The sequence below is a fragment of the Ranitomeya variabilis genome, chromosome 1 (assembly GCF_051348905.1).
Source record: "Ranitomeya variabilis isolate aRanVar5 chromosome 1, aRanVar5.hap1, whole genome shotgun sequence".
In the NCBI taxonomy this organism is placed as follows: domain Eukaryota; kingdom Metazoa; phylum Chordata; class Amphibia; order Anura; family Dendrobatidae; genus Ranitomeya; species Ranitomeya variabilis.
In genome coordinates this window covers 166,077,592-166,098,003 of record NC_135232.1, presented here as the reverse complement: position 1 = coordinate 166,098,003, position 20,412 = coordinate 166,077,592, and the positions used below count along the sequence as shown (strand labels likewise).

At 43.4% G+C, this 20,412-nt stretch overlaps 1 protein-coding gene across 2 annotated transcripts in view; it reads right to left on the bottom strand.

Moving 5' to 3' along the window:
- YTHDC2 (YTH N6-methyladenosine RNA binding protein C2) overlaps positions 1–20,412 on the bottom strand; it is a 198,705-nt gene that overhangs the window by 115,901 nt on the left and 62,392 nt on the right. For both annotated transcript variants that reach the window (XM_077290493.1, XM_077290503.1), the window contains exon 7: positions 981–1,083. In XM_077290493.1, coding sequence (XP_077146608.1) covers positions 981–1,083 — 103 coding nt within the window. The remainder of the gene's footprint in view (positions 1–980; positions 1,084–20,412) is intronic.

Below are 20,412 nucleotides of genomic sequence, written 5' to 3'. Positions count from 1 at the left end.
GGATTTTATGCGGATTTGCTGCGAACTTTGTGCGGTTTTTCCCCCTGCGAATTTCTATTATGGAAGGGGTTAGAAACGCAGCAGTTCTGCACAAAAGAAGTAGCATGCTACTTCTTTTGTTCCGCAGCGGTTTTCATGCGGATTTTTCAGCACCATTAGCACAGCCTTTTTTTCCAATTGATTTACATTGTACTGTAAATCACAGTGCAGAACTGCAGCGTTTCTGCGAGGAAAAATCCGCTGTGGATCCGCACCAATTCCGCATCGTGTGCACACAGCCTAATTAGAAAAAATAAATTCTCTCTCCCTCAGAAGGAAAGAAACAAGCTCTACAGCCACCTATACTTAGCTGTTCTCTAAAGGTGGCACTGAAAAGAAAATTTCTTTCTGGAGGAGAGATAATTTGCAGATTTGCCCAAGGAACTTTGCCTGAAATATTTTCTACAGCAGCTGGATCCCCAACATGAGAGGCACTACTTCCTGAATCAAGGGAGAATAAAGAAAGATTACTATAGCTGAAGAACACTGGCTATAATGGAAAATCCAAGTAAACAGTAGTGAGGATTAATAATCAGAGAGACACCATGTTGAAAAGCATGAAAAAATGTCTAAAGTTTGTTGTTACTTACTGTATGCTTAATTTGTATAATGGGATTCAATGCTAACGCATGCAACATTATACATATGCAGTGGAATATATGCTGGTAAAAGCCTGTCAATGTGTACAAAAGCGAAAAACCTGGAACAACAGTGCTGGGGCTGAAACACTGGCTATATATATTCAATTTGCAGTTATCCACTTCTCCTGAATGAAGACTCTTATGTAGATTCTTTTTCTAGCTGCTGATGGGTGGAGGGGGTCACACTGCACAGATCCCAACCATTTCACTGGATGTCACCTTATATCACTCATGTGCCTCCAATTTATCAGCATTATATTAATATTTCCAGTGCAGCTGCAGCTAAGCAGTATATCTTACCACAATGACGTGAGTTACAGTTGAAAGTGTAGTATCTCCAGCCATCAGAGTACGCAAGAGAACTCCATTAGTGCAAAAGGTGAGGAGAGTCTTTGGAGAAACCCTATTTAAGAGAGTGCAAAATATTTTTTATACAGGACAACTTATGAAATTACTTTTAATATATTGCAGTAACGTATACCTTGTGGTGTCAATAAATACAGATGTTTTACAACCCCATGAATAATCCATTTATCCCTGTTGCTGAATTTCTCATGTATTTAACTTTGCCATATCATTACGTAGTTCCCACTTATATAATGCAAAAATATCAGTAACCCATCACAGCATGGACTCCACGAGACCTCTGAAGGCGTCCTGTGATATCTGCCTCTAAGACAATAGAAGAAGATCCTTTAAGCCTTGTAAGTATGAGGTGTGGCCTTTAGGCTAAGTGCACACGTCCAGAATTGCTGCGGAAATTTCCGCGGCAATTCTGGAACTCCCTGCCGCGGGAAATACGCATACGGAATTGGCATGCGTATTCCCGCTAAACACTAGCGTTTTGCAAGCGTAATTAGCTTGCAGAATGCTAGCGTTTTCCAAGCGATCTGTAGCATCGCTTGGAAAACTGATTGACAGGTTGGTCACACTTGTCAAACATAGTGTTTGACAAGTGTAAACAACTTTTTACTATTGCATCAGTAGTAAAAAGATATAATGTTAAAAATAATTAAAAAAATAAAAAAATGGTTATCCTCACCTTCCGACGGCCTCCGATCTCCTCAGCAGTGCACGCGGCGGCTTCCATTCCCAGGGATGCTTTGCGCGAAAGACCTTTGTGACGTCACGGTCGCGTGACCGCGACATCATCCCAGGTCCTTCGCGCAATGCATCCCTGGGAACGATAGCTGCCACGTGCACCGCTGAGAGGTGGGAGGACTCCGGGGACCATCGGAAGGTAAGTATATCACTATTTTGTATTTTAATTCTTTCTTTTTTTTTTTTTTTAACAGGTATATGGTGCCCAGTCCGTGGAGGAGAGTCTCCTCTTCTCCACCCTGGGTACCAACCACACATGATCCGCTTACTTCCCACATGATGGGCATAGCCTCATGCGGAAAGTAAGCGGATCAACGCATTCCCATGTGTGTCGAATCGCCGCGATTCCGCAAAATTAATGAACATGCTGCGTTTTTTCCAGAATGCATTTCCACTCCGGAAAAAAACGCAGCATGTGCACAAAAAATGCGGAATGCATTCTAATAATAGCATGCTTAATGTAAGCTTTTTTTTAGCGGTTTGGTCGCGTTTTTATACCGGAAAACCGCCGAAAAAATGCAAAAAATCCTGAACGTGTGCACACAGCCTTTGGATTCAAACTTGTTTTCCCGCCTAACAATGGCTGCAGTGTGTAACATCCTGCTAGAACAGGCAACTTCTACTAGGGAACACCACTATCATGTACTTGTCCTGGCAACGTGCTTAGGTATATGGAACACGCCAACAAAAACATGAATGCAAGGTCCCAAAGTTTTCCAGTAAAGTAGAAGAGCATCACACTACTTCCACCAGCATGCCTTCTTCATGTAGTGAATGTTTATTGCAGGTAAGCAAAGCACACACCTGGCCATCCTCATTATGTATAAGAAAACGTGATTCATCAAACCAGACAACTTATTCTATCGTGGTCATAGTCCAAGTTTGAAGTTAATTTTCTCACTTCAGACACTTGTCAGCATGAGCACAGGTTCTTATTCCTTGAACCACTCTTGGTTGGTACTAACCAGTACATGCTGGGAATACCCCCGAAGATATGCCATTTAGGAGATGCCAGTCCTCTAGCCAACACGATTTGTTAAATATGCTAAAAACCTTATCTTTCCCCACTTTTGCTCCTTCCAGGACATCAACTTCAAGTACTGTTCATGTGCTGCGTTTTATGTCACCCCTTGACACGTACCCTAGTAACAGCATAATGAATGTTATTCATTTCAACTTTAGTAGTTTACGAGGAGTTCACACTTTCAGGTTTTTCAAAGCAATTTTAAATTTCAAAGCCAAGAGAGGATTCAAAGATACTGTATTTTCCGGACTATAAGACTCACTTTTTTTACCTCCAAAATTGTGGAGGAAAATGGGGGGTGCGTCTTATAGTCCGGATGTACCGGCTCTGGCTGTGGTGGGGAGGTGGGGGAGCGGCATCGGCAGAGCAGCGGGTCACTGGAGGCTGGAGCTGGCGGCTCTGGCTAACTCCTGTGCCCGCTGCTAAAGAGAAATTAATATTCGCTGCATTCCATGCCCATGGGCGTGGAGGGCAATGAATATTCATTTCTCTTTAATAGCGTCTTGGTATCATTGGCCCCCTACCGGGTCCTGGCATGCATGGCACCATCCTTATGATTGGCCCCCATCCTGGAATGCATAGCCCTATCAGAAAACATTAAAAAAAAAATTCCACTTACCTTCCCGGCGCTCCCTCGCAGCATCTTGTTCCGATGCCAGCAGCTGCTTTATGCTTGTAAGCAGCACATGGCAGTGACGTCTTGCGCTGCTTGCAAGCCAAAGGGCAGCTGTCGGAATACTCACTGCTCCCCATGCCGTGACTGTGCGCACAGAGAGCAGTGAGTATTCATTGCTATTCAGTAGTGCGCACAGTGTCAGCCTCCGGCTTCCTGCTGCTGCCGGAGGTCACGTGTGTTGCTACTTAAGAGAAACGAATATTCACATCTCTCCTCTAACAGAGAGGTGAATATTCATTTCTCTTAAGTAGCGGCACACGTGCCCTCTGGCAGCTGCAGAAAGGCTCCGGCTGACACTGTGCGCGCTACTGAAGAGCAATGAATACTCACTGCTACAATCCCGGCATGCGGAGCAGTTAGTATTTAGGCAGCTGTGCTCTGCTTGTGAGCAGCGCATGACGTCCCTGCCATGCGCTGCTTAGAAGCATAAAGCAGCTGCTGACACCGGAACAAGATGCTGCGAGGGAGCGCAGGGAAGGCAAGTGTAATGTTTTTTTTAGTAAATGTTTTCTGAAGGGGCCATGCATACCAGGACCGGGATGGAGGCCAATCATACCAGAACAGGGATGGGGGCCATGCATACAAGGATGAGATGGGGGTCCTGCATACCAGGATAGGTATGGGACCATGCATACAAGGACAAGATGGGGGTCCCGCATACCAGGATAGGGATGGGGCCATGCATACTAGGAAGAGATGGGGGCCCTGCATACCAGTATAGGGATGGGGCCATGCATACTAGGATAGGGATGAGGGCGTTCATTCCTGCCAGGCTAGGGATGAGGTGGACCATTCCTTCCAGGATAGGGATGAGGGTGCCAATCACACCATTATAGGTATGAGGGGGTCATCCATACCAGGATAGGGATGGGGGATCCATGCATACCAAGATAGGGATGAGGGGGCCATGCATACCAGGGTAGGGATGAGGGGACCATATATACCAGGATAGGAGATATTAAGTACAGAACTGACCACATTCTTGCTTCAATTTTTTTTCTTAATTTCCTCCTCTAAAACCTAGGTGGGTCTTATAGTCCAAAAAATAGGGTAATATGTTCTTGGTCTTTGCTTCACACCAGCCTATTGGGTCCAGCATAAAAGGCTGACAAAGCCAGAAGAAAATGGTCAAAAAGATGTTGCAAATTTTAGACTCTATTTATAGTATTATAGCTAGTCAGGTCCAAATCACATTTTCATGGGCTTCAAAAACTAGTGTGAACCAAGAATTCCAGTGGATTGCAATGAGATCAGGTTTGCCCGAGATATACAGGTGCTTCTCACAAAATTAGAATATCATCAAAAAGTTAATTTATTTCAGTTCTTCAATACAAAAAGAAAAACTCATTATATAGAGTTGCTACAAAAAGAGTGGTCTATTTCAACTGTTTATTTCTATTAATGTTGATGATTATGTAAGCCAATGAAAACCCAAAAGTAATTATCACAGTAATTTAGAATACTTTATAACACCAGCTTGAAAAATGATTTTAAAATCCGAAATGTTGGCCTACTTAAATGTACAGTTGTGCTCAAAAATTTACATACCCTGGCAGAATTTTTGCTTTCTTGGTCTTGTTTCAGAGAATATGAATGATAACACCAAAACAATTTCTCCACTCATGGTTTGTGGTTGGGTGAAACCATTTATTGTCAAAGTACTGTGTTTTCTCTTGTTAAAGGGCCACTGTCACCCCCTCCAGCTGTTATAAACTAAAAGAGCCACCTTGTGCAGCAGTAATGCTGCATTCTAACAAGGTGGCTCTTTTAGATTTTGTTGCTGTTATTCTCAAAATAAAGCGTTTTATAATTTTGCCCAAATACCTATCTTTATACCTGGAGGCAGGTCTTTGAAGCGCCCAACTGCCGTCAGTCATCTCTTCTGCGGCGCTGGTCGCCGCCCCCTCAGCAATGTTTCCCTCTGAAATCCGGCGCCTGCGCTGTGCTCAGCATTGGCCATCATAGCTCAGATGCCGGGTTCCGGACTGCGCCTGTGCCGTGCCTAGGAATCCCAGCCCCACACTGTGCATAATGCATAACACAGTGCGGGGCGGGGATTCAGTAGCTGGGTGGCAGCACTGCCCGCACAGGCGCAGTCTGGAACTCGGCATCTGAGCTATGACGGCCAATGCTCAATGCGCCTGCCCCAGGCAGAAGAGCACAGCGCAGGCGCCAGATTTCAGAGGAAAACATCGCTGAGGGGACAGGCGACCAGCGCCACAGAAGAGATGACTGATGGCAGTTGGGCGCTTCAAAGACCTGCCTCCAGGTATAAAGATAGGTATTTGGGCAAAATTATAAAACGCTTTATTTTGAGAATAACAGCAACAAAAACTAAAAGAGCCACCTTGTAAGAATGCAGCATTACTGCTGCACAAGGTGGCTCTTTTATTTTATAACGGTTCAGGGGGTGACAGTGTCCCTATAAATCATAATGACAACCCAAAACATCCAAATGACCCTGATCAAAAGTTCATATACCCTAGTTATTTTGGCCTGATAACATGCACAGGAGTTGACAAAAATGGGTATGAATGGCTACTAAAGGTAACATCCTCACCGGTGACCAGTTTTCTTGTAATCAGTGTGTGTGCATAAAAGCTGAGTGAGTTTCTGGGATCCAGACAGACTCTTGTATCTTTCATTCAGGCATTGACGTTTCTGGATTGTGAGTCATGGGGAAAGCAAAAGAATTGTCAATGGATCTACGAAAAAAGGTACCGTATTTTCCGGCGTATAAGACGACTTTTTAACCCCTAAAAATTGTCCCAAAAGTCGGGGGTCGTCTTATACGCCGGGTACGGCGTGTGCAGGGAGCAATCCTGGATGTTCCCAGGGTCTGAAGGAGAGGAGACTCTCCTTCAGGCCCTGGGATCCATATTCATGTAAAAAATAAAGAATAAAAATAAAAAATATGGATATACTCACCCCTCCGAGAACCCTGGCTGTCACCGCTGCAAGCGTCTGCCTCCGTTCCTAAGAATGCAGAGCGTGAAGGACCTTCGATGACGTCGCGGTCAGGTGACCGGTCACATGAGCGGTCACGGACCAATCACAAGACCGCGACGTCATCGAAGGTCCTTTACCCTCTGCATTCTTAGGAACGGAGGCAGACGCTTGCAGTGGTGACAGCCAGGGTTCTCGGATGGGTGAGTATATCCATATTTTTTATTTTTATTCTTTATTTTTTACATGAATATGGATCCCAGGGCCTGAAGGAGAGTCTCCTGTCCTTCAGACCCTGGGAACCACACGCCATTGTGGAGATCAGACTGAACCAAAGAATCCATCTTGTCTTCCTCCTGAGAAATCTGGTTTACAACAAGAAATTTGAGCAAACTTGACATTTTCTTTTATGGAAGTAATCACGCGCGCATTTCTCCTTGAAATTGTAGCCTTTCATCCACATACCAGATATTGTAACTTTTCACTAGAATAGATTTGCTTTGTAAGTGATTGTGAAATATGAGCGCATGTGCGCATGTCTGTAAAATGCCTAACTTTTTTACTATATAAAGAAGGGGCAGCGCCCAGTGAGGGAGGCGTGCTCCAGGGCTAACCCTGTTTATGACCACACAACCTTTGTGCTGCGTGTCATTTACTTGGATCCCTACATCCAGGAAGCCAGGGACGGAAGAGGACTCAACATTTCTTGGCCGCCCGAACAGGGACCCGAGGCGAGAGTATCTGCTCGAGATTCACCTGCGGATACGGACAACGGAGATCTGGGATAATGGACGGCAAATGAACTGAAAAACCTGGCCAGGTAAGAGACATTATTAGTTCTCTTTTATCTGCCCTGTATTATCCGGAAGATCTCTACGAGCCGTGTCACGCTGGGTTAGTCTAGTAGTGAGTAGATACCTATAAAACTCGGGTTACCATATTGTATAGATTTATGAGTCTTGTCCCTGGCAGTGTGTGAACAGTGTGAAGGTTGTGGCATGTTGTGAAAGAAGAGCAAAAGTACGTAGAACAATAAGCCAAAATATTTGGGACACAAGCCTTATACACGAAAGTCAGCCTAACTGGGTCATGTGGTTGCGTCCTTTCGGGGAGACCTCCGCCCATGCTTGACTCTCTCTAAGTGCTTGAAACCCTTTATTTCTGGATAAGGTTTGATAGAATGAGCCCAGGACGCGGACCCATGAGCCTGGGACAAGTATGATATCTGAGACTGAGAGTTTTGTGATCTGTATGGTGTTGCTAGGTCTGTTTGCGTGCATAATAGCACTTAAGTACGTTTTACACGTTAGAAAAAACGGAGCAGACAAGCCCTTCAATATTTTAGCTCCTTAGGAGAGAAGGCAACGAGACGCCACCAACAGAGGAAGTGGTTGTCCAAACGTCACCTAGGGTAGTCATAGCTAGTATTGGGACAAAATGGGAAATAAACAGACAAAAACCGTCTTAGGACAAGTGGAAGCAGCAGATATCATACAGGAAAGATGTGGAAAGACAGTCAGAAGGCAGATTAGAAGGGTAAGAGAAAAATTGGGAATTTCAGAAGCACTTATGTTCAGTACAGAATGGGAAAGACTGAGTAAAGAACGAGGTGGAATTATCAAAGACAATGGGTGGGAAGAAATCATACACTGTATGATAAAGGTCTCAAAAACAGCTAAAGAGGAGAATTGGAAGTACGATCCAGACACTTCCAAATGGATCATGGGGGAGGGAAAATGTTGTGACATAATCCCGCCACCTTACCTAGATCCAAATGCCCAATCATTTGTACCATCTGGAGGAGCAGAAGGAGGAAAACAATTTCCAGCCTTGTATCCCAATCTTGGTGGGGTAGGAGGATGGGTATGTTCACACTGTGGACAACAAAATCCAGATTGGAGGAATGATTGCCTAGCCTGTGGTGCGCCTAGACATGGCACTGTACTTGCTCCTGTTAGGGTAGTACCAAGACCTTTTAGGGAAACAAATGCTGACGGGGTAATGGGAACTAGGTATCATCAAACTCGGCAATATTTCCCTTGGTCCCCTGCTGAAGGTATGTCTCTCTTGCATAACGCGCCAGACCCCACCCAGTTTCCAGTCAGATTTGCACAATATATACAGCAAATTATGCAGACTCACGCAGGAGTCTGGGCGGATGGAGAGGAATTATGTAGAATGAAAATTACTCCTGGTCTCTTCCAGGAATTACTGGCATATCTACAGGGACATAGGCCACAGGCAGGACAAGTGGGACAGGCAGGACAAGTAGGACAAGCAGGAGAAGGTGCCCTACAAACGGTAGAATCAGGCAATCAGTTCGTAGACCACTTAATAATTTTCATGAGGCAGAAACAGAGGCAGAGAGGAACAACGGGAGTGGTGGCTCAGAAACCTGGTCAATCAGTAGATGAGTATTATCTAGGGGTAGAAAATAGCTTTAGAGATGAAGGAATAGATCTGACCACTCCAGGAATGATGAGGTTAATTACAAAAACCTTCATAGATGGATTGTCTCCAAAAGTGAAGGAGAAACTTAAGGCCGCAACTCCTGATTGGAGAACCTTGGAAGACTCACACTTGGCTAGGCAAAAAGCCGTAGGGATAGAGTTGGATTTAAGAGAAAATCATAAGCCTGTCAGAATAGCGCAAGCAAACACAACAGGAGGGAGAGCAAGACATAATTTTCCTTGTCATTACTGCAAGAAACCAGGACATTTCCAGAGAGAATGTAGAAAGAAGCAGGCAGACATAAAATCAGGAAAATTTGTACCAAAGAATAAACCCTCAGACATCCAACAGACATCCATAGTGGATGGTCCCATACCAGATTCAGATTGACTCAATGTGTTACAAACCTCCCTACCAGCTAGAAGACCTATGATACAGGTGAATGTAGGGGAGAGAGAGATTCCATTTTTGATAGATACAGGTGCAACTTCCTCAATTTTGAATCAAGATTTTCTTCCGAATCCGGAAGATATTTCACAACAAACAACTTTTGCTGAGGGTTATGATGGGGTAATTCGAACACTGCCATATACTGTGCCCCTAGAGGTCTCATTAGGACCTAAATGTTTTGCATCCAGATTTTTGTATGCCAGAGGTGCCCCAACATGTTTGTTAGGAACTGATGTCCTAAAGAAATTAGAAGCTAATATCAATTTTAGGGAAGATGGCACAGTTATGCTGACTATCCCTGATGATGCAGAAACATTAGAACAATATGTCAGAATTCAGGCTTTTGAGGATCATACTGAAGAAAAAGAGTACACCACAGATCTAGACCTCTCAACGGTCCCAGAAACACTGTGGGCACAGGGTGACACTGATGTGGGATTATTGCATATCTCTCCTGTAAAACTATCTGTGCAACCAGGAACTGTTCTCCCACAGCTCAGACAATACCCTGTGAGTGCCCAGCAGGAACTAGCGATCACAAAACAGATAGAGGAATATAGAGAGAAAGGAGTTTTGGTAGAGATACAATCACCTGCTAACACTCCTCTGTATCCAGTCAAGAAGAGAACTCTTGATAAGAGTTCTATGCCCAAATATCGTATGGTACATGATCTAAGAGAAATAAACAAAGTTCTAGATCCAATCACCCCAGTTGTACCCAATCCTCATACGTTACTATCACAGATACCAGCCAGTTCTCAAGTGTTTACTGTAATAGATCTTTCAAATGCATTTTTCTCGGTTCCTTTACACCAAGACAGTTGGCATTTGTTTGCATTTACATTTAAGGGCAAACAGTTGGCGTGGACACGCCTTCCACAGGGAATGATACACTCCCCTACTCTTTATTCAAATGCCCTACAAACAGTCCTTCAGAGGTTTGAACCCGAACCACAGGTAGTAATTTTGCAGTATGTGGATGACCTACTACTTTGCTGCCCAGACCTAGAAACTGCAGAAAGGTCCACTGTGAGTTTACTATGTTTTCTAGAAAAAGAAGGGTGTAAAGTGAATAGACAAAAGTTACAAGTTTGTCAGACCAAAGTGGTCTTTCTAGGTCATTGCATTTCTCAAGGTAAAAAGCATCTTACACCTCAAAGAACTGAAGCAATAAGACAGATGAATGAGCCTAGAAATCATAAACAGCTACGAGCATTTTTAGGAATAGTGTCTCATTGTAGACAATGGATTATACATGCCAGTCAACTAATGCAACCACTGTATGACTGTGTAAAAAGTGAACCTTACCTGTTGACAAAAGAAGGTCAGATTTCGTTCCAACAATTAAAAGATGCCCTTGTTTCAGCTCCAGCGTTAGGGCTACCAGACTACACTAAACCATTTCAGCTTATGGCTGCAGAAGTTGATTCCCATGCTACAGGAGTTCTTACCCAGAAGCATGCAGGGAAACAAAGACCAATTGCATATCTTTCAGCAAGGTTAGATCCCGTAGCTAGAGCAGCGCCAACCTGTGTACGTGTAGTTGTTGCTGTCTCACTATTGTTGGACAAAGCATCAGAAATTGTCCTAGAGCATCCACTCACAGTTCAAACTACACATGATGTTTATGGGATATTAAACCAGGTCCAACCAAAACACATTTCCATGGCCAGACATTTGCGGCTGCAGTGTTCTTTGCTGCTCCCCTCTACTATCACATTTACAAGGCTTCAGACTCTCAATTTAGCTACACTGCTACCTCTCGAGTCTGAAGGGGGGAATAAGGACACTGATCCACACGCAAATTTTTTCCCTACAGACACACATGACTGTACAGAGCTCATTTTACAAGAAACAGTAGGCTTACCCAATGTATCCGAAACACCACTTCAAAATCCAGATTTAGAGCTGTTTATAGATGGTAGTAGGTTTGCAGATGACACAGGTAACTTTCATACAGGGTATGCAGTTGTGTCAGAATCTGAAACTCTCAAAGCAGAACCACTTCCACCGAAACAGTCTGCACAAGAAGCAGAACTAACAGCATTGATTGAAGCGCTAAAAATAGCTGAGAATCAGACAGCTAATATATACACTGATTCTAGGTATGCACATGGTATTGTGTTTGATTTTGGAGTAATCTGGAGAGCTAGAGGTTACATGACAGCGTCAGAACAACCTGTAAAACATGCTTCTCTGATCAAACAGATCTTAGAGGCTGCACAAGAAACAAAAGAAGTAGCAGTAATCAAGGTAGCTGCACATGTGAAACTCGACACTAGGGAATCTAGGGGAAATGATAGGGCTGATAAAGCAGCCACAGCAGCAGCAGTCAAACCCTTACAACAGGTTCATACTGTAAACCCCACAGAAAATACTGAAGATAGACTGAGACAAGCACAGGAAGATGCAGGAGAAGAGGAGAGGGACAGGTGGAAAAAGGAAGGGACAGAAGAACAAGCAGGAATTTGGAAGAAAGATGGACTAATATGTCTACCTAGAGCCTGGTACCCGATTGTAGTTGGTGGATTGCACCACCCTACTCATGTGTCTGCAAAAGCAATGACACTGCTGGCAAAGCAAGTCTGGTTGGCTCCAGGTTTTGGCAACTATGCAAGAGACTATTGTGCTGCATGCGTTATATGCCTGGCACATAATCCCGGACAGACAACAAAGACCCCTATGAAGCACCACGTCCGACCTCTCTACCCGTTTCAGCGATTACAGATAGACTTTATCCAGCTGCCAAAAAGTAATGGGTATGAGTATGTGTTGGTGTGTGTGGACATGTTCTCGGGGTGGCCAGAGGCCTATCCAGTTCGGAAGGCTTCAGCTAAAAACACTGCTGTAAAGCTAGTTGCCGAACTGGTGCCCCGTTATGGTCTCCCTGAAGTGATCGAGTCAGATAGGGGTACTCATTTCACTGGAGAAATATTTCAAAATGTACTAAAAATGTTGGGTGTTGAAAGTCAGTTACACACTCCGTATCATCCACAAAGTTCTGGTAAGGTGGAACGCATGAATGGAACTTTAAAATTAAAAATACAGAAAGCCATGGCTGAAACAGGAAAGCCTTGGACAGAATGCCTTCCACTGGCCCTTTACTCAATACGCAATACCCCAAGGGGTAAGACTAAACTGTCTCCATATGAAATTTTGTTTGGCAGGACTGCCAATTTAGGATGTTATTTTCCACAGCAACTTGTGTTAAATATTGAGTCATTGACTTCTTATGTGCAAAATCTTCAGAAACAATTAACTAAGGTGCATGCACAAGTTTTTGCTTCCCTTCCAGATCCTGACAACACTGAAGGAAGTCACAAGTTGGAACCAGGTGATCAAGTCTATGTAAAAAGACACACCAGAAAGGCTCTTGAACCAAGATTTGACGGACCCTTCCAAGTCCTGTTGACAACACCTACATCAGTCAAGCTTGAAGGAAAGGCATCATGGATACATGCAAGCCATTGCAAAAAAGCAGTACAAAACTCATGATATTGATGTTAATAATGTTAATCTCAACGGAGGCATGGGATAGACTGAATTCTCTAGCCCCTTTGAACAATAGATTTGTACAACATCATAGAAAATTAGTACATGACTTGTTAAATAATACGCAACCCCTGGCAGATTGTTGGATCTGTACCCATTCACCAGTATCAGCCACAAGTATACCTTTTCTAGCAGTTCCCGTGTCAGTTGAAGAAATATTCGCTTGGCCTAATTGTTCAGACAACCTGGCCAACAACCAAACTGGTAATACTAGGCTGTGGAATACTACAATCGCCATACCAATTGTGGGATGGGTAGAATTTCCTTGGTGGCAGGGTAATCTCTCAGGGACTGGTACACATCTACAATATTTGGCCTATAAGGGTGGGGCCTGGGTACCTAGGAATAAGACTGGATTAACTAATTTAGGACAGGTCCCCACAGAAAATCTACAGCTCAGTTTCAGTACAACCGCCGATCCCTCTGATGCTTTCAAACCTGTAGTATTGGAAAGATACATACATAATAGAAAATGGGAACATTCTGAGTTGTTCCCCCAAGGTGATGCAAACAGTTGTACAAGTAAGCCAGGGAACCTGGTTTGTAATGAATCCGATGAGTATGTCAACGGAATGCCTGTATGTGGGAATCCCGCAGCCGGGTACTTTAGCCCCTTGGGACAAAAACCCTCTTGGTGTATGCTTCAGAATGTATCTAGTTTTGTGGATTTGGCTCACAGATTGGTATTGCAGCACTCAGCTCTATGGGATCTGCCTGAAGGTACATTTTGGATATGTGGAGAAGGAGCATATAAATGGCTTCCCGTAGGTATAAAGGGTACTTGTACATTAGGACGCCTAACCCCGGCTACTTTCATAATTTCAAATAAACAAGTAAATATGCAAGCCGTGCCCAAGCACACACTGTATAAAAGAGCTGCAGATAACTCACCACGCCCCTCGGGGAGGCCACATATAGTACAAATGGGAATTCCCAACAAAATTGTTAGTACCATTTTTATTTATCCTATGTTAACACAAATGTGGGATAAATTAGTTAGAGCCACAGATTATCTAGATGATCAGATCTGGGATATATTGGATATACTAAACACTAGTATAGCTGTACAGAATCAGCTTATAATAGTCGTCAACCAACATACCCTGGTATTGGATTACCTAACTGCCTCACAAGGGGGTATGTGTCAAATCATTGGACCCACCTGCTGTCATTATATAGACCCGAATAGTACTATGAGTATGACATTTAAATTAAAGGACGTACAACGACTCAGAGATCAGTATGACAAAGACAATGACCAGAATAAGGATAGCTGGTGGTCAGATACCTTTTCTTTTCTCAACCCAGCCAACTGGTTCAGAGGGATTGGTGGGTGGGTTGCCGGGATTATGCAGAGCATTATACATATAGTTATGATTATTGTAATCATATATGTATTATTCAAGATTGTGCTCAAGGGTATCTCAGTATGCACCGATAAATTTTGTGTAATAGATGCAAGAGTATAAAGTTTTTATGTTATCTTTTAGTGATTCTAATTATTGCCGAACTAATTTTTGTTTTTATATTTTAGTATACTGCTGTATAAAGAAGAAAATGCATAGACTTTATGCAAGAATTTGTGATAGATTATAAAAGAATATGTCAAAGGGGGGAATTGTGGAGATCAGACTGAACCAAAGAATCCATCTTGTCTTCCTCCTGAGAAATCTGGTTTACAACAAGAAATTTGAGCAAACTTGACATTTTCTTTTATGGAAGTAATCACGCGCGCATTTCTCCTTGAAATTGTAGCCTTTCATCCACATACCAGATATTGTAGCTTTTCACTAGAATAGATTTGCTTTGTAAGTGATTGTGAAATATGAGCGCTTGTGCGCATGTCTGTAAAATGCCTAACTTTTTTACTATATAAAGAAGGGGCAGCGCCCAGTGAGGGAGGCGTGCTCCAGGGCTAACCCTGTTTATGACCACACAACCTTTGTGCTGCGTGTCATTTACTTGGATCCCTACATCCAGGAAGCCAGGGACGGAAGAGGACTCAACACCGTATAAGATGACTGAGCGTATAAGATGACCCCCGTCTTATACGGCGGGCATATCCCAAATTCCATATTTTATATGGAAAAGTTGGGGGTCGTCTTATACGCCCAGTCGTCTTATACACCAGAAAATACGGTAGTTGAACTGTATAAAACAGGAAAGGAATACAAAGAGATATAGAAAATATTGATAATGTCAGTCAGCAGCGTTCAAACTGTGATAAACAAATGAAAAATCAGGGGCTCTGTAAACACAAACCAGGTAAACCAACAAAAATGTCATTCACAACTACTAGGAAAATTGTGCAGGTTGCAAAAAAAAAAACCTCAAATAGCATCAGCTGAAATACAGGACTCTCTGAAAACTAGCAGTGTGGCTGTTTCAAGATACACAATAAGGAGGCACTTGTAGAAAAATGGGATGCATGGACGAGTCGCCAGAAGAAAGCCATTACTGCGCAAATGCCACAAAGTATCTCGCCTAAAGTACACAAAACAGAACAGAGAAAAGCCTCAAAACTTCTTGAACAAAGTAATTTGGAGTAATGAGACCAAAATTGAACTTTTTGGCCACAACAATAAACGTTACATTTGGAGAGAGGTCAACAAGGCATATGATGAAAGGAACACCATTTCTACTGTAAAGCAAGGAGGTGGATCGCTGATGTTTTGGGGATGTGTGAGCTATGAAGTCACAGGAAACTTGGGCAAAGTTGAAGGAAAGATGAATGCAGCACGTTATCAGCAAATACTGGAGGCAAATTTGCACTCATCAGCCCGGAAGATGCGCATGGGACGTGCTTGGACATTCCAACATGACAATGATCCAAAACACAAGGCCAAGTCGACCTGTCATTGGCTACAACAGAACAAAGAGAAGTGGCCATTTCAGTCTCCTGACCTCAATATCATTGAGCCCACTCTAGGGAGATCTCACGAGCGCAGTACATGCTACAAAGCCCAGGAATTTACAGGAACGGGAGGCTTTTTGCAAAGAAGAGTAGGCAGCTTTACCATCTGAGAAAATAAAGAACTTCATCCACAACTACTACAAAAGACTTCAAGCTGTCATTGACGTTAGAGGGGGCAATACACAGTATTAAGAAATGGGGTATGTGAGCTTTTGATCAGGGTCATTTGGATGTTTTGGGTTGTCATTATGATTTAAAAAGAGAAAGCACAGTAGTTTGACAATATAAATGGCTTCATCCAACCACTTACCATGAGTGGAGAAAACTTTTTGGTGTTATCACTCATATTCTCTGAAAAAAGGCCAAGAAAGCAAAAATTCTGCCGGGGTACATAAACTTTTGAGCACAACTGTATGTTCAGTAAATGCACTCAATACTTGAGGGACTATAACTAGGGGCACTGACATGCCAGAAACGCGTCAGGTCTTGTTTTTAGTCATGTTTTTCACTTAATACATTTTTGAAATTGTATTTACTGGAAGTTTCTGCTGAGCTTCATCCTCCCCCTCCTGTTCTACGTTACCGCAATCACCGGCTGGACTAGCACCTTCCAGGAACATATCGAACAAGAAATTCACATTGAACGGTGTAGTCAGCTGTTTTTTCTTTCTATATTACCGCACTAAATACTGGGTCGGGGCTCTTTTTGCATCAATGCGGCATGGAGGCGATCAGTCTGTGGTACTGCTGAGGTGTTATGGAAGCCCTGGTTGCTTTGATAGCAGCCTTCAGCTTGTCTGCATTGCTGGGTCTGGTGTCTCTCATCTTCCGCTTGACAATACCCCATATATTCTCTATGGGGTTAAGGTCAGGTGAGTTTGCTGGCCAATCAAGCACAGTGATACTGTTGTTTTTAAATCAGGTATTGGTACTTTTGGCAGTGTGGACAGGTGCCAAGTCCTGCTGGAGAATGAAATTTCCATCTCCAAACAGGTTGTCAGCAGAGGGAAGCATGAAGTGCTCTAAAATTTCCTGGTAGACAGCTGCACTGACTTTGGTCTTGATAAAACACAGTGGACCTACACCAGCAGATGACATGGCTCCCCAAACCATCACTGATTGTGGAAACGTCACACTAGACCTTGGTAATCAAGGTCCCTGTGTCTGAAGGAAGAGTGGAGAGGCACGCAATCCAAGCTGCTTGAGGTCTAGTGTGAAGTTTCCACAATCAGTGATGGTTTGCGGAGCCATGTCATCTGCTGGTGTAGGTCCACTGCGTGTTATCAAGACCAAAGTCAGTGCAGCCGTCTACCAGGAAATTTTTAGAGCACTTCATGCTTTCCTCTGCCGAAAAGCTTTTAGGAGATGTAAGTTTAATTTTCCTGCAGGACTTAGCACCTGTCCACACTGCCAAAAGTACCAATACCTGGTTTAACCCCTAAGTGACTGAGACAATTTGGTACTTAATGACCAAGCCAATTTTTTCAAATCTGACCACTATCACTTTATGAGGTTATAGCTCTGGAACCCTTCAACGTATATAACCGATTCTGAGAATAGTTTTTCGTGAGATAATGTACTTCATTGTTAATGGTAAAATTTGATATAATTTCTATTTATAAAAATGGAAATTTGGCAAAAAAAATTTAAAATGTTGCAGTTTTCAAACATTCAATTTTTGTACACTTAAATCAGAGAGTGGTTTCACACAAAATAGTTAATAAATAACATTTCCCACATGCCTACTTTACATCAGCACAATTTTGGAAACAATTTCTTTTTGTTAGGACATTATAAGGGTTAAAGGGAATCTGTCACCCCATTTTTCGCCTATAAGCTAAAGGTACCTTCACACTGAGCAACTTTCCAACGAGAACGACAGCGATCCGTGACGTTGCAGCGTCCTGAATAGCGATCTCGTTGTGTTTGACACGCAGCAGCAATCAGGATCCTGCTGTGATATTGCTGGTCAGAGCTAGAAGTCCAGAACTTTATTTCGTCGCTGATCACCCGCTGTCATCGCTGGATCGGCGTGTGTGACGCCGATCCAGCGATGTGTTCACTTGTAACCAGGGTAAATATCGGGTTACTAAGTGCAGGGCCGCGCTTAGTAACCCGATATTTACCCTGGTTACCATTGTAAAAGTTAAAAAAAAAAACACTACATACTCACATTCTGATGTCTGTCACGTCCCCCGGCATCCACAGGGTTAAAACTACTTTCGGCAGGAGCGCTTGCTAATGCTGCGCTGCTGCCGAGAGCTTCCTGCACTGACTGTGTCAGCGCCGGCCATAAAGCAGAGCACAGCGGTGATGTCACCGCTGTTACTGCCGGCACTGACACATTCAGTGCAGGAAGCTCTCGGCAGCAGCGCAGCATTAGCGAGCTTTAACCCTGTGGACGCCGGCGGGGGACGTGACAGACATCAGAATGTGAGTATGTAGTGTTTTGTTTTTGTGTTTTTTACTTTTACAATGGTAACCAGGGTAAATATCGGGTTACTAAGCGCGGCCCTGCACTTAGTAACCCGATGTTTACCCTGGTTACCCGGGTGCTGCAGGGGGACTTCAGCATCGTTGAAGACAGTTTCAACGATGCCGAAGTCGTTCCCCTGATCGTTGGTCGCTGGAGAGAGCTGTCTGTGTGACAGCTCCCCAGCGACCACACAACGACTTACCAACGATCACGGCCAGGTCGTATCACTGGTCGTGATCGTTGGTAAGTCGTTTAGTGTAACGGTACCTTAAGGCCACTGCTATCAGAGGCTTATCTACAGCATCTACATGAGGTGACAGATTCCCTCTATCAGTTTCTTTCTGACATATGACGTACTATCCCGTCATGGTGGTATGGGCCCGTATGACCACCGACGGGATAGTACGTCATCACCGATCAGCCGCGCTCTCGGGGGGAGCGGGGCCGAGTGTCAGCTGACTATAGCAGCTGACATCTAGCACTATGTGCCAGGAGCGGTCACGGACCGCTCCTGGCACATTAACCCCCACAACACTGCGGTCAAAAATGATCGCAGCGTTCTGGCGGCATAGGGAAGCATCACGCAGGGAGGGGGATTCCTGTTTGCTTCCCTGAGACCCTCGGAGCAACGTGATGTGATCGCGTTGCTCCGAGGGTCTCCTACCTCCTTGCAAGCCCGGATCCAAAATGGCCGCGGGGGACCTTCCGGGTCCTGCAGGGAGGTGGCTTCCAAGCGCCAGCTCAGAGCAGGCGCCGGCAAGCCTCCCTGCAGTGCCTCTCAGCTCGCTGATTCGACACAGTGCACTGCAAAGTGTCAGATCAGCGATCTGACACTATATAGTCATGTCCCCCCCCTGGGGCAATGTAAACAAGTAAAACAATATATATATTTACATGTGTACAAAAAAGAAAATCCTAAATAAAGAAAAAAAGATATATATTGTTCCAATAAATACATTTTTTTGTTTAAATAAAAAAATTTAAAAAAAACCAATAAAAGTACACATATTTAGTAGTGATAAGTAAATATACTCGTTACTCTAGATTTCCCGAGCATGCTCGGGTGTTCTCCGAGTATTTTTTAGTGCTCGGAGATTTAGTTTTTATTGCTGCAGCTGAATGATTTACATCTGTTATCCAGCATAAGTACATGTGGGGATTCCCCAGCAACCAGGCAACCCCCACATGTATTTATGCTGGCTAATAGCTGTAAATCATTCAGCTGCGGCAATAAAAACTAAAAAATACTTGGAGGAAACCCGAGCGTGCTCGGGAAATCTCAAGTAACGAGTATATTCGCTCATCACTAATATTTAGTATCGCCGGGTCCGCAACGACCCGACCTATAAAACTGTCCCACTAGTTAACCCCTTCAGTGATCACGGTAAAAAAAAACAAAAAAAGAGGCAAAAAACAACGCTTTATTATCATACCGCCGAACAAAAAGTGGAATAACACGCCATCAAAAAGAGGGATATAAAAACAATGGTACAGCTGAAAACGTCATTTTGTCCCGCAAAAAACGAGCCGCCATACAGCATCATTACCAAAAAAATAAAAAAGTTATAGTCCTCAGAATAAAGAGATGCAAAAATAATTATTTTTCATATAAAATAGATTTTATAGTATAAAAGTGCCAAAACATAAAAAAATGATGTAAATGAGGTTTCGCTGTAATCGTACTGACCCGAAGAATAAAACTGCTGTTCAATTTTATCAAACGTGGAACGGTATAAATGCCCCCCCCCCCCACACACACACACAAAAAGAAATCCAAGAATTGCTGGTTTTTGTTCATTCTGCCTAACAAAAATCAGTATAAAAAGCGATCAAAAAATGTCACGTTCCCGAAAATGGTTCCAATCAAAAAACAACTCGTCCTGCAAAAAACAAGACCTCACATGACTCTGTGGACCAAAATATGGAAAAATTATAGCTCTCAAAATGTGGAGATGCAAAAACTATTTTTTGCAATAAAAACTGTCTTTTAGTGTGTGACAGCTGACAATCATACAAATCCACTAAAAAAAAAAACAGTTATAAAAGTAAATCAAACCCCCCTTCATCACCCCCTTAGTTAGGGAAATATAATAAAATGTAAAAAACGTATTTATTTCCTTTTTCCCACTAGGGTTAGGGTTG